The sequence below is a fragment of the Primulina huaijiensis genome, chromosome 16 (genome assembly GCF_012295235.1).
Source record: "Primulina huaijiensis isolate GDHJ02 chromosome 16, ASM1229523v2, whole genome shotgun sequence".
Lineage (NCBI taxonomy): Eukaryota > Viridiplantae > Streptophyta > Magnoliopsida > Lamiales > Gesneriaceae > Primulina > Primulina huaijiensis.
The window spans coordinates 5,012,215-5,027,272 of NC_133321.1; the positions used below are offsets into that span (position 1 = coordinate 5,012,215).

At 36.9% G+C, this 15,058-nt stretch overlaps 2 protein-coding genes across 2 annotated transcripts; both read left to right on the plus strand.

The window, feature by feature from the left end:
- The first annotated feature begins 12,560 nt into the window (after positions 1-12,560).
- Positions 12,561-13,212, plus strand: LOC140960967 (uncharacterized). Its single transcript, XM_073419295.1, has 2 exons — positions 12,561-12,663; positions 12,779-13,212. The coding sequence occupies exons 1-2, from the start codon at positions 12,561-12,563 to the stop codon at positions 13,210-13,212; spliced, it is 537 nt and encodes a 178-aa protein (XP_073275396.1).
- Positions 13,213-13,410: 198 nt separating this feature from the next.
- On the plus strand, positions 13,411-14,504 carry LOC140962057 (uncharacterized). The gene is made up of 2 exons (XM_073420904.1): positions 13,411-13,800; positions 13,874-14,504. Exons 1-2 carry the CDS (start codon positions 13,450-13,452, stop codon positions 14,123-14,125), a joined length of 603 nt encoding a protein of 200 aa, XP_073277005.1. The 5' UTR covers positions 13,411-13,449; the 3' UTR covers positions 14,126-14,504.
- Positions 14,505-15,058: the final 554 nt, after the last annotated feature.

The following is a 15,058-nucleotide window of genomic DNA, read 5'->3' on the forward strand; positions in this document are numbered from 1 at the left end:
GGCACGTATCATTTATGAATACATTTCTTTATTATTTGCTATGATCTACATAGTCTGCTTCTTTGTTTGGCATTCTTGTGATTCTCTTGCCCCGCCCAATCTCCATCGTAACAGAGGTCAATAGAGCACCGAAAAATGCGCATATGTTGGTATCAAGGCATCGCTTGGGCCTTTGGTGGCATGATATTTGCCCTTGTTTACTGCACTGCTCGTATTTGGGTCAGTTTTGTGCTCTTTCCGTTTTTGGCTTAAATCCAATCTAATGGCTGAATTTATGTCAAAGATTTTATTTTTTACAACATTCTTGCATATGTGATCATGATTTTGGATTCTTTCTTTTTATTATTAGAGTAGATGCTCTGCAAGCCAACTGTTGTTAGGGAATTTATCGACTCAATTGTAATAAACAATATTTATTTTAATATAATTCATTATTTCATTGTTTTTTATTTCTTTATCTGTATATCAATGTGATCAACATAGATAAAGATCTTGATTATACTTTAATACAAATGAATCGTAATTTAATGTTGAAACTCATTTGTAAATACTGTATAATCTAAATTCATTCCTAGTCGATTCAGCCGCCTAAAACATGGATAAAGGTCGCCTGAGCTCGAGACTAGCATATGTGATGTTGTGTACCGCATTTCTTGGTAAGGGCATAGAGATGTCCAAACATACAGATGGGTAGTCATATGATGATTATACCAAACTACCCTCCCTCGGACTTTCAAGTAGTTATCATTCATCGAGAGGATAAGTCCGTGGTTATGATTGTACACCATTAGTCCTTACGACCCGGGACAACACTGAGGCTCTATATGCTAAGGCCGTGCTTTGACTCGTTTACCGACTCCAGAAGGGTCATCAGGTGGCGAGACTGGGTACAGTTGCGACACATGTAGCATCCAGTGCATTGTAGTCGGGAATTCACCGGTCACCTACGGGTGTGGATATCCTATGTGATCTGATGAAATAATAGTGCATGGAATCTCTGGCCAGAGTATGAGATGTACGTTAGATAAGGAGTTCTCCAATTGTATATGCGATGCCCCTATTTATTCTCAAATACGTGTCACATACTTATCGAATTATTATGTAAACCTCGATGAACCAATGGTTGCAGATTCGATCGGGATATAAGAGATGAAGGGACCGTACTGTACGTTAATCATAATCGACGGATTCTTGCAGGTACTATCAGTGATACCTAGGGAATCTTGGGGCGATGCTACTAGACGCTCTTATCATGATTCGATGGGTTTAATCAGAAATATGATTTCTGACATTCTTATGATCAATTGTTGATACATAGAATTGGGCAAATTAGGGTAAGCGCGAATAAAAGATTATGCCCTGAATCACAAAGAGTTGTGAACCCACGGTTAGCTGTATCCTTGAACCATTCAGGGTCACACAAGCACAAGATCATTTTGTTCCCGTTGAGAGAATAAATTCAAGTAGTTGAATTTATATAAAATTATGATATAGTAAATTCAAGGAGTTGAATTTAGGATAATTAAATTTTGAGAAAATATATTCAAGGAGTTGAATTTATGAGATAGTAAATTCAAAAGTTGAATTTATGAATTTATAAAAATTGGAGAATAAATTCAAGGAGTTGAATTTATAAGATTTGGAAATTTAAATTATTAAACTCAAAAGTTGAGTTTATTAAATATTAAATTAAATATATTGGGAAGTATGTTTAATGGGCTTGTAGGCGTACAAGTCCAACATACTAAATAATTAAAATTCTTAATGGACTTTGATTAATTAATTAGACTAGTCTCATTAATGTTAATTAAGAGGCTCATATATTTTATTATGGTAATTATGTCATGAAGGCTTCATTTAAGTAGGAGACTGAAACCCTAGCCTCCATGACAAACATAATTTTGAAAATATTTCCCCATCTCCTCTCAAGAATTTTCGGCCTCCACTCCTAGAATTTTAGGGGTTTTTGTGCCGTCTCTAGTTTTTGATCTCAACGTAAAATCTCTTCTAATTTTCTAGTGCAAATTAGAAAAGGAACAAATTTTCTAGTCGTGTACCTGATTCGAAGATAAAAGAAAAGAGTTCTAAAAGAAAGTTCGTAGGGAATTCAACAAGTGCTATATCCGTCAATACCGGAATATATAGTTGGAGCTGAGTGAATTAATTCACTAAAGGTATAAATTTTAACACACTATGAATGTTTACATTCATTAAAACCATACGAGTGCTCAAAAAAATATTTTGATTGTCAAAATAAAATAAAAATTTTAAAACTTTCGTTGCGTTTGGGCACGAGAAAACCGAGATCCAACAGTTATGTGGCACTGGATCTTGGTTCATAGGCTGCTAGTAGACCTATATGCACCAACAGCAAAATAAAGTTAGAATATTGATAATGGTTTCAATAATTCATGCCTAAACTTTTCACCTCTACTTTTTTTTTAAAAAATATTTTCACCTCTACTTAAATCATGTAATTAAGATCATTACGACTAAACCTTCGATATTATTCCAATTAAGGAGTAAATTCTTGATACCTTTGTGTTGAAACAGGAGGGCACATCAATCCAGCCGTAACCTTTGGCCTGTTCCTGACAAGGAAGATTTCCTTGACCAGGGCTTTGTTCTATATTGTGGTGCTGGTGCAGTGCCTTGGTGCCATCTGTGGTGCGGGTGTGTTGAAGGGTTTCACGGTGGGACCTTACGAAAGACTTAAAGGTGGGGGCAAACATGGTGGGCCATGGATACACTAAAGGTGATGGGCTCGATGCTAAGATTATTGGAACTTACACTCTGCTTTCTGCCACTGATGCCAAGAGAAATGCCAGAGACTCGCATGTCCCCTCTATGTGATCCACTTTCCTTTTCTAATTTTTTTGATCTACCCGTGTTTCACTGGATGATTTTTCGTAAATAATGATCCAACAGCAGTTTGCATGCACACCATTTTAATTTTTTCGTAAATATTGATTAATCATGATGTGTTCCTTTATTATTTAGATAGAACGAGTAATCTTGCTATCTCTCATTGAGCCTCTAAATAGAAGAAGCCCTCGATTTTAGTAATAAGTACAAAGATGGGGTTAAAGAAATGTAGGCCCGATCAAACTTTTTTTTTTTTAAAAAAAAGAATCAACACCATAGAGAGACCTATTTCTTTTGAACAAAAGTTTGACCAAGCCTATATTTATTTAAATGAGTAGGTTTCTTGTGAGACGCTCTCACAAATCTTTATCTGTGAGATGGGTCAACCCTATCGATATTCACAATAAAAAGTAATACTCTTAGCATAAAAAATAATAATTTTTCATGGATGACCCAAATAAGAGATATGTCTCACACAAATATTTGACTATTTAAAAATATGACCTCTAATTGCTAAAAATTATGAATGGACGTCATTTTTTTTAAGAAATTATCGCCTAGAGTGTATGCTGTATCGGATGGGATGAGTCCCTCATGCTTGGTTGCTTATGGTAGTTCCCGGTCAGTCTATTTTGATGGGGCTAACAGTATCCATTGATTGTCAATGGATTTTAGATTTTTAAATGATGTCAATTCAAGGGTGATTGTATTGGGCCAGTATTGATTGTTCTGACTTGTATAAATAAAATCACACAATTTATCAAGATATATGTGTCATTGAGGAAAGTTTATTATTTTTCTAAAGACATTTGAGTTTGTTTTTAAAAGAATTATCTAAAAGTTGAATATCCTAACCATACGCCTTTAATTGCATGGATCTCATTCAATAAGCGTGGCTCAGATTTGGTAATCTTCCTCCCATTACTTCCCTTTGATTGATAAATTGTATTTTATAATTTAAAAAAACAAAACGGTCACTTGTGGGGTTTTAACAGTTTTTGATAATTTTTTATTATTTTATAATTAGCTGTTGCAAAACCACTCCTACTTCCACCTGAATGATAAAGAATGTAGTAACGATGATCTATGTGAGTTGAGAGACTTTTAATCCCCCACCCACCCCAGTAGTTTTATCTGTTCGATATATGTCGAGTCGAAGCTAATATATGATCAGATGTTAGATTACTTCTTGACTTTTGTGATCATCTCTGCAGCTTTTGGCTCCTCTTCCTATTAGATTTGTTGTATTCCTTGTTCATATGGCCACCATCCCTGTAAAGGCCCGTATTTCGTATTCATATTTTAGCGGAATTATTAAAAATTTTCTAAATAAATAATTATATTGCCTCATTTATAAAATAAACATGTACATAATTTTAACTTTAAATTAACAGCAGAAACAAATATTGTTTTCAAACAACAACTTAAAAATGTATCCAACGTATTAAAACTGAGATTGAACATAAGAAAATGCATAAACTAAAACATGAGGTCCTCGGGTTCCTACTACCGCTGCCTCAAGCCAACTCACTGGTCTCCGCCCTTGGCCTCGGCCTCATCAGTACCTATAACAATCAAGTCTAGTGAGTCTAAAGACTCAACATGTATATATCGTGAATAACAAATAAATATATCATAAAATCGCATGCAACGTAAAAATATGGTATCGTAAAGCGTACAGTGAAAGTCGTATCATGAATAATTATAACTACGTGCATATATGAAAATCATACGTAAAAGCTTTGCTCATTAGAGCTCTGTCATATCATATCATAATTTTCTGGTAGAGATAATGTTTCTAAGCAAGTGGCCCATAACATAACGTGAGCGTCTGATCAGACTAAACCACAGTATACTTGACGGTAGAGATCACCACAGCCCTTGGACAGGATATCCGTACCCATACGTAATCGTAAACCGGTCGTAAGTCACCGGGTGGAGAGGTCATCGGTTGCGCATACCGACTTCCAAACCCATAACATAAGTTGGCCACAAGACATATCGCATATATCTCAAAAATAAAACATTTTATATTTTATGCACGTAATATAATTATAACCTTATTTTTACCGGATGAGTTGGGTCGTTCCCAGGCTTGCTGCAACTTAATTCTAATATGTGACACATGCAAATAATTTTATCTTGACCAAAATTTGACAATCGAACCAAAAACGAGACGATTATGACCAACAACTTAATTTTTCAATCATGACTTCGTACCAACCCGAACCAACATTAAACCGACGTTTAACCATGATTAAAAATACTCCTAACATACTGAAAAATATTCATGATGATAGTTGTACACGAAAATTGGCGAATGGAATCCAAAAACATAAAACACTCTTTCGAGAGTCATTTTGGCACATTGCACCGTAAATTCTCGTACGACCTCTAAACTCAACCGAATCACAAACGACCAAAAACACAACTTTCCTAACTCATTAAGGTATTGTCCAAGGCCATAGGCTAAAAGCCAACCAAGAACTCAAACAAGCACCAAAACCGAAACTGAAAGTTGCTGTCAAAATACAGCAGTAGCAGCTTGTGTGTTTGTGGTGTAAACTCTGAAATTTAATGACCACTGGCTTGAACCAACGACCCAAGACTCTTACCAACATCCTAAGGCATGGCTTGGACCATGGCTAAGGGCTAAAAGCCAACCACAACCCAAGAAACCACCTAGGACAACCACAGCATACCAGCCGAGAGCACCACTTGTTGTGTAGTGTGTTGTATTAAAATATTTTACTGTCTTGTCTCGTTCCAAGGGCCATTTGATCGACCTTGGCTCAATATAGACATGATGAAGTGTTGTATGAACCATGGCTATGGGCTATAAGCCAACCATAATCCAAACAACACCCAATAATCGAAAGTGTACACTCACAGAAAATGAAGAAAACCGAAATGCACTTGTGTTGTTTTGGTGAAATTTTGATGGATCTGTGAACCAATCCTTGAAGGGATGATTTGGTCACGCCCTTGACATGTTAATGTAGGGTTCCAACCATGGCTACCGTCCCTAGGATAGCCAAGATTCGAACACACACCTTAAACACTCAATGACAAAAATTGTGACTCAATCCTGCAGCTTATGGAAAAATAGTTGTTGTCCTGCTCTTGTTTGAAATTTATGGACTTAAACCAATGAACCAACAACATCCTAACACACTCTAATTCATGCTTAAATACAGCCTTGAGTGCCTGGAATCGAGCAACTCCCTGTAAGCAACAAAACAAACCAACCCTAAAGCACATAGCATAGGGCCGATAAGCTTGTACAGATTTTTGAACCCTTGCTGTCAAATTTTTGTTTTGCCTCATAAATCCTGAGCGTGCAATGTTTTAAAATATCTATAGGACTTGATTGAAGAGAAAAGAAACCATATATACATGCCTGGAATTTGTTTTGACCAAAAACAAATCAATACGACGAATACGAGCGGCGGAATCAGAGTTGATTTTCTCCTCTTATTTCTGCGGCTGAGTCTCGGTTCTAAGATGCTGTTTTTCGAAGGTGAGAGTGTGGGTTTGCTAGACACTGAATATGAGTGTTATAGGAGGTGTTAAATGAGTCATGAATTGCATTGAGGTGGGGGTTACAAGTGAAGAAGTCGAATGGGATTTAAATTATTTCTTTCACCCCTTGTAGCCAAAGACTCTTTCATCTTATTCTTTTATTCTTGCTGCCGGTACACATTGATTTGTTACGTAATGAGTTGAGGAAGAATTAAGGTTAATTATTGTGTTTGAATTACTCATAATTGGTGACTTAAAAAGGGGAAATGAATATAAAAAAATCATTTAGGAGTGACTTGAATGGAGTTTACTACACATTTGAATTTGTTTAAAGAATTAACAGAATTCCTACAAATTTTGCATGGTATGCTATGGTTTAAACCTTGCATTTTAATTGTTTAAGGTTTTTAAATACCCATTATACATTTTAATAAATTATTGCATGCATACTTAACCTAAAATTTAAGTATTAAAATGCTAGGTTTTTAATTTCTTGAACCTAGATTAATTTATCCCCACTTGCTTACATATTTTAATTTAAACTTTAATTGAATATTGCATCTAAGAGAACTTATTTACTTTCTTAGCTCCAATTAATTTATTAAATCCCAAAGACATTCTTTTTCTTTAAATTAAATCATTCCTTGACTTAAATTAAATTTAAGAATATTTTTCTTATTATTAATCTTATCTCAAATCTCCGAACTCCGGTCCGGCCTCCCGTATTTATCCCAAAAAGATAAAACTAAACATCTACTTTTAAAATAAATAATAATGACTTAACAATTATAAAAAAATGGATTAAACACTTCATATATTTATAAAAATTCATTTTTAATTTAAATAGTATCAATTATGCATGGCTTATACGTAATCTGATTTTTGGGTTCTACAATCCCCATCATTGGAACCAACATCAACCTTGCTAGGAGCCTCGGAGCCGCAATCTGTTAGAGTAGGTGTCCAGCAAACCAACTTGTGGCTCGGGATTTTATTGACTCTAATGTAAAACAATATTTATTTTAATAATATTTTACGATTTCATTCGATTATGGAATTATACTTTATCTGTATACTCATGCAAGCTGCATAGATAAAGTTCTTGAATATATAATAGGTACCATGAGGTCTGCGTCGTAACGTAAGATCATGGAACTCATTAGGAAGTGTACCGTATATTCTAAATAGGTTACTAGTCGAATCAGCTGCCTAAAACAAGGATAAAGGTCGCTCGAGCTTGAGACTAGCATCTGTGATGTAAACAACATATTTCATTGGCAAGGACATGGAGATGTCCAGTCACACAGATGGGTGATCATATAATGATGCACTGAACAACCCTCTCTCGGACTATTCAAGTGGTTCTCACTTATCGAGTGGAATAGTATTCAGTTATGGTTGTACACCATTAGTCCTTTGACCTGGGACAATGTAGAGGCTATACGTACTAGCATGCACTTTGATCCGTTTACTGACTCTATTGAGGGTCATCAGGTGGCGAGGTTGGGTGTAGTTTAGAAATACGTAGGAGAAAATGCATTGTAGTCGAGGATTCACCGTTCGTCTACGGATGAAGATATCCTATGTGATCTGATGAGTTAATAGTGCAAGGAGTCTCTGGCCAAAGCAAGAAATGTGCTTTAGGGAAAGGTGTTTTCCTAGTTGCACATACCATGCTACTATTAGTACTCAAAGATAAATCGCATCGTTATAGAATTCATATGCAACTCACGATATACCAATGGTTGCAGATTCGATCGTGATATATGTGTTGAAGGTACTATACTGTACGCTAACCATGACTAAAAGTTCTTGCAGGCACTATCAGTGATACCTAGGGGATCATGAGGCGATGCTACTAGAAGCTCTTACCATGATCTAATGGGTGCAATCAGAAATGAGTTCTGACATTCTTGATCAAGGCGTTGATGAAAAGAATGTGGTTAACTAGGGTAAACCCAAGTAAGAATAAATGTTATTCTGAATCACATGGAGATGTGAACCCACGGTTAGCTGTATCCCTGAACCATTGAGGGTCACACAAGTATCGGATTTTGTGTTCTCGTTGAGATAGTCAAATTTCAAAGAGTTGGAATTTGGCGACAATAGTTTGATGGAGATCAAACAGGAAGCTTATAAAAGAGTTTATGAGCTGATTCCATAGGCTGGAAGAAATGGAAGTTAGCATGTGATAAGTGCAATTTGTGCACTTAAATTATCCTTATAATGCATATAGATTAGTTTTATTGGGCGGAATTATGCGTCTTTTGTTATTTTTTTATGTGCTTACAGGAATCTAGGTAAGGCTACTACATGGGCGTGAAAAGGAGCGAAAATGACGCTTAGGAGAAAATTGTGAACATGGACCAGCTCTGAAGGCAGCGAGACACGCGGATATGCGCGCGAGATACACCGAAGACAACAAGACAGAGGGCTTGGCGCACATGCGCTAGATGGGGCGCGCATATGCGCGCAAGAAGGAATTCCAGATGCACAAACTAGAGAGTCTCGTGCATATGGGCGGAGCAATGGCGCGCACGTGCGGTGAGAAAATTGCCCAACATACAGAAAGACTCGTGCATATGCGCGAGTATTGGCCGTGCATATGCACGCGACGTGAATGCCAGATTCTTTAGGTTTCATCGTGGGCTTTATAAGAAAAAAAGAGAATTAATTCTAGGTTCGAGTATGAACTAATTTTACTTTTAAGTTTTTAATGATTACAAACAGGTTTTGTTGTGATCTAGATTCGAGTATGAACTAATTTTATTTTCTAGAGATTGACGTAGTCATGGTCGAACCTATGTTATTGACGTTTTGAATTTTCATTGAATTAATTCATCGTGTTTATTTTGATTTCTTGTCTTTAATGCTTTTGGATTACTAGCCGTAATTCGATTGATCAAATAATTAAGATCTAACACTCAAGAGATGGGACTGAAAATAGGACAGGGGAAATCACATCGTTAGATGTTTATAACGTGCAAAAGACGTGTAACTCTGGTGAATCCATAAAAAAAACCTTGTTTGCATATATTATATGTTACGTGATTTTGAATAGATATATTAAAATCAGTAATAGATAATACAGTTCTATTTATCACTTGAAAAAGGGAATATGAAAATTTCGAGTTCTTGGTTAGTAAACATGATTCACTTAATAATATGTTAGTCAATTTTAATATAGCATAGGGGAGACCAGACGAAATCATATCTCTAGATTGATTTACTCATTGAATTTCAACTTCGTACTAAGAATTACAGGATTCATTATTTCCTTTGAATTGATTATAAACTATCTCTTTGATTTATCTAAATAAAATTGAACTATGTCAATTATGGTACTTAATATACAGTTTTAAATAATTACTCTTCGTGAGATCGATATTTGTACTCATATAAAGTTTCTAAGAGCGTGACAGAGATCCGTAGTTTCTTGGGATTGACAGGCTATTACAGGAAGTTCATCCAGGGCTTCTCTTCTATTGCGGTGCCTATGACTGCCTTGACGAAGGAGAATGCCAAGTTTATCTAAGGACCTGAGTGTCAGAAGAGCTTTGACAGACTGAAGCTAGCGTTGACCACTGCACCAGTACTAGCTATGACATCGGGGCAGGGAGAGTTTGTGGTCTATACAGATGCATCGAAGCTTGGTTTGGGCGCAGTTTTGATGCAGCAGGACAGAGTGATAGCCTACGCGTCCAGACAGCTGAAGGTCCATGAGAAAAATTATCCGACTCATGACCTCGAGCTAGCAGCAGTGGTATTCGCCCTGAAGATCTGGAGACACTATTTATATGGGGAGAAGTGCAGGATTTGTACAGATTATAAGAGCCTGAAATACTTCTTCACTCAGAAAGTGCTGAATATACGTCAGAGGAGATGGCTTGAGCTGGTGAAAGACTATCATTGCGACATTAGCTACCATCCGGGTAAGGCTAATGTGGTTGCAGATGCTCTGAGCAGGAAGCACGCAGTGATTGCTCATTTGTTAGTTCAGAAACAGCTACAGGCTAAGATTCAGAGATTTGAGCTTGCAGTTTATGCCAGGGGCGAGGCCCCGAATCTTGCTACTATGAAAGTACATCCGACTCTGAGAGACAGAATCTAGACAGGGCAGACCTTGGACGAACAGTTACGGAAGTGGAGATAGAGGGACGAGGCTAAGGGCTCACTAAATCAGCTCATTTCTTACCGATTAGGAAAACATTCACCATGACTCAGTACGCAGAGCAGTACATTAGAGAGATAGTCAGACTACACGGGATTCCAGTGTCCATCGTGTCAGACAGGGATCCGAGGTACATGTCTGCATTCTGGAAGAGTCTCCATCAGGCATTAGGTACGAAGTTTCTGTTCAGTACTGCTTTTCATCCTCAAACAGACGGTCAGACAAAGAGGGTGATTCAGATTCTGGAGGACCTACTCCGAGCTTGCATGATCGACTTCCACAGCAGCTAGGAGCCGAAGTTACCGCTTGTGGAGTTAACATACAACAACAGTTTTTGGGCATCGATAGGTATGGCTCTGTACGAGGCAATGTACGGGAGGAAGTGTAGGTCGCCAATTTATTGGGACGAGGTGGGAGAGCTAGCAGAGTTAGGTCCGGATATTGTCAGACAGACAACAGATTTATGCCCAGTTTGGTAGGTAGTACTAAAGTTGGATACACTATTAATAATTTGTTTGCTTTGGTTTTGGAACTTGTTACTGACTATTAGTTTGACAACATTCACTGTTTCCGTGGGAGTGTAAATCCAGTCATATAATGTGGATAAAAACTATCCGACAACCCCAGAAAGTGAAAAGGACCGAAATACCCCTGACTTAAAAAATAAAATTTGCAAATGTGTCTTCTTTACGTCATTCTCCTCATTTCTTCTCTGTCGATTCTTCCCACTGACCACTGCTGAAGAAATACGAATACGACAGGGGATTAAGAAATCCACATTTCTATTACAGATCTGAAGAACTTGCAAGATTAATCGAAGGTAAAACTCGATAAATTACCCTCTAACCTACGTGTGATTACTGACGTCGGATCTGTTAATTTACGCCTTCGAGAGTAGATTTGTGAGCGATTTATGTTCTTCTGTTTTCGATTTGTAGTATGAATCTGTGGTAGAAAAGAATAATGTTTTGTTCTCGTTTGTTTGTTGTGTTATTGTAATGTATTGACTTTTTTTATTTGTTAACAAATCCAATGAAATTTGGCTCGTCCTTGAAGATAGTACTTGTTCGTTGTCATTTTTTCTTTGGGTAACATGTATCCTATTTTTGTGTTTATATATATAATGATGCTGTACTGAAATTTTAATTTTTTTAACAATATTTGTAAGATTTGTTAATTTATGTATTGGTTTGATCTAACATTTTTTATACATGGTAAGTAATTGTGCGAAATGGACCGTATACGTCATAACATTAGAATTTTCTTGCTGCTACAAGAACTGATGATCCGTACAATTTTAATGGTGTGTCTGTTAACTCGACATCGCACGAGAGTACTCGCCGAACGACGTCGTCAACAACGTAGAATGTCAGCTTCGTACAACATGTCGGGAAGAATGAATGCTCAAATGAAACATTTAAGAAGAATTATTGAAACCGGAGATGTTCAATGTGTGGTTAATTTGAGGATGAACAGAAATGCATTTGCACAACTATGTTACTTGTTAACTCATGTCGGCGGGCTGCATCATTCTAGATATGTTAGGATTGAAGAAAAGGTGGCTATGTTTTTGTCCATTTTGGCGCATCATAAAAAAAACCGAGTGATTGGTCATGATTATATACGAAGCGGTCAGACAATCAGCACATATTTTCATGAAGTCTTGGGGTCAGTACTGAAGCTACATACTATACTGCTTGTCAAACCTTCCCCTGTCGATGAAACCTGCACCGATGAGACGTGGAAATGGTTCAAGGTAATAGGAAAATTTGATGAATACTACTTATTACAAATTCCATTTATAATGTACTACGTACAATAACGTTTGTAGGAGACATCCTGATACATATTACTCATAATTTTCTAACTTATTTTGCAGGGTTGTGTAGGTGCGTTGGATGGTATATATATAAATGTGAATGTTCCTATTTTAGAGAAGGGAAAGTAGAGAACCAGAAAAAGAATCATAGCAGTGAATGTTTTGGGAGTCTGCAACCGAGATATGAACTTCATCTGTGCGCTTTGTGGGTGGGAAAGATCGGCGGCGGATTCTCGAGTTCTTCGTGATGCATTATCACGTCATGACGGACTTAAAGTTGAAAGAGGTTAAAATATTGTGCAATGTAGTCATATTTTTTCACCATTCTCTGTTACTGGATTCCTTTTGCATTAGTGTTTTGAATTGAAATTTGCTAACGAAATGTATGAATTCGATGGTAGGTTGTTACTATTTGTGCGACAATGGATATGCAGTCCAGGTATTCTCCACTCCGTATAGAAGAGTACCATACCATAGGGATGCTTGGGGCAATCGCACAAATGCTCCAGAAAATTATAAAGAACTCTTCAATTGGAGACACAGCAAAGCTAGGAATGTGATTGAAAGAGCTTTTGGCTTGCTTAAGAAAAGATGGGCTATTCTTCGCAGTCCTTCATTCTACCCACTAAAAACTCAGAACAGAATCATAATGGCTTGCATTTTGTTACACAACTTCATCCGATCTCAAATGCCAGATAATCTTGTCGATGAGATTGAAGAGGATACTTTAAGCCCAACGCCGCTGACTGAGAATTACTTCATTGAGGATTTTAATTCCTCCGATGTATGGGATATGTGGAGAGATAACTTTGCAATGTCGATGTACCACAACTAAGAGAAATGTTTTATGTTATTGTATTTGGTTTGCAAACTTTATTTTGTGTCGTATGTACGTACTACTTATGTGTGTCAGAATAATTGTTTTTTGTGAATTATGTATTGGAATGAGTGTTGTACTTTAAAATATGTTCTCAGGATTTGTTTTCCTTTTCTCAGTATATCATTCGCATATCTCTACCTAACTTCTCAATTTACTTTGTAACATGTAAACATTGCAAACACATTCGAATCAATGGATAGCACAAGTGTGAATTCGAAAGGCAAAAAAACAGATAAGCTACATCGTATTTGGACAGCCCCTGAGGAAGAGGTTCTAATTGTGGCATTGAAAGATATAATAAGCAAAGGATATAAAACCGAGAACGGATTCCGTAATGGCTATTTACCATTATTGGAATCTGCACTTCAAAATGCTTTCAAAGATTCAGATTTACGTGGGCATCCTCACATAACTTCGAAAATTCATGTGTGGAAGAAACATTATGGATGTTTGACAACATTGCTAGCAAAAAGTGGGATTGGTTGGAATGACACAGAAAACATGATAGACACTACAAATGAGGCCTGGGATGCGATACTGAAGGTTTAGTCATTTCAGTACAATATTTGAGTTTAATATTTAAAATTTTTACTCTTTCAAATCGATTATTATTCAGGTGGACAATAGTGCTCGTGTTATGCGTTACAAGCGGTGGTCACACTATAAAGATTGGTGCGAAATCTTTGGCTACGACAGGGCAACAGGTGATCGCGTGGAGACTTTCTCAGCGGTTGTTCAGGATGTCTTGAATATGACTGAGAATGAACCCATTGACATGGAATTTGGCATGGATGACTTGTACCGGCAACTGGAAGGAGATGGTGAATCAATGTCTGTAGCTCAGAGTCTCCCTTCAAACACAAAATGAGTATCAAAGTTGAGGACAAAGAAACGCAAGCAATTAGACGATGTTGACAATCAAATTGTTGCTGCAATCAATAATTTAGCTGACATAACAAAGGAGACAATGTCAAACCTCATCAAGGAAATGTCATCTAAGTCGAAAATTGAATATGCTATGGATAATGTGTTGGCCACCTTAGGAACCATCCCGGAATTAACTTCAGACGAGAAAGTGCGTGTGGCGGAGCTACTGGTGGATAACCCCAACAAACTAGCTTTGTTCTTGCGGCTTGACCTTGAAGGAAAAATCAGCTTAATTACACGGCTACTAAATCCATAAGCTCACATGGTATGCGGTACATGAACTAAATGGTTTTGGTCTTTTTGTAATGGCCCGAAGTATTGTGTTTGTGGATGTTCCCACTTTGTATGCTGATGAATAAGGTATCTTATTTTGGGACATTAATATAATACATGTGTTTTGTTGTATGAAGTTTTGGTTGTGTATGTATAATTGGTGGTGCTATGTACATTTGCTGGTGTTTCGGTTGGCAATTTGTGTGGTTATGTTGTGTGTAAATTTTTTGTTGCATTAGGAACAAACTTGTATGGTGCGAATGTTGAGGAGTTGAATGAATCATTTTTGTTTGCATTGACAGTATTGCTATTCTAAAATTAAAGTCCCAAGCACACTGAATCAAATATAAGTCAATTGTACGTGGTCCAAAAGCAGAAAGGCCTACTCCAAATTTTGAGCTTCGTACTTGGTGGAAAGGTCACTGCCGATGGAAGATTTTTTGGTTGTGGAGTTTTAATTGAGGTTAAAAAAAAAGCACTTATATTGAGATGAACTCACTGTCAAGCACTTTGTCAAACCGAATAATAAATAATAAAAGATAGACTTCAAAATAGTCATATTTAACTTCCGTTTTGATAGTAACACAACACTATAGCAAAG

Coding starts and splice junctions, on each gene's coding strand:
- LOC140960967 (XM_073419295.1), top strand. CDS start 12,561: ATGAACTTCATCTGTGCGCTTTGTGGGTGGGAAAGATCGGCGGCGGAT. Junction 12,664..12,778: donor CGGACTTAAAGTTGAAAGAG/GTTAAAATATTG, acceptor ATTCGATGGTAG/GTTGTTACTATTTGTGCGAC.
- LOC140962057 (XM_073420904.1), top strand. CDS start 13,450: ATGGATAGCACAAGTGTGAATTCGAAAGGCAAAAAAACAGATAAGCTA. Junction 13,801..13,873: donor CCTGGGATGCGATACTGAAG/GTTTAGTCATTT, acceptor ATTATTATTCAG/GTGGACAATAGTGCTCGTGT.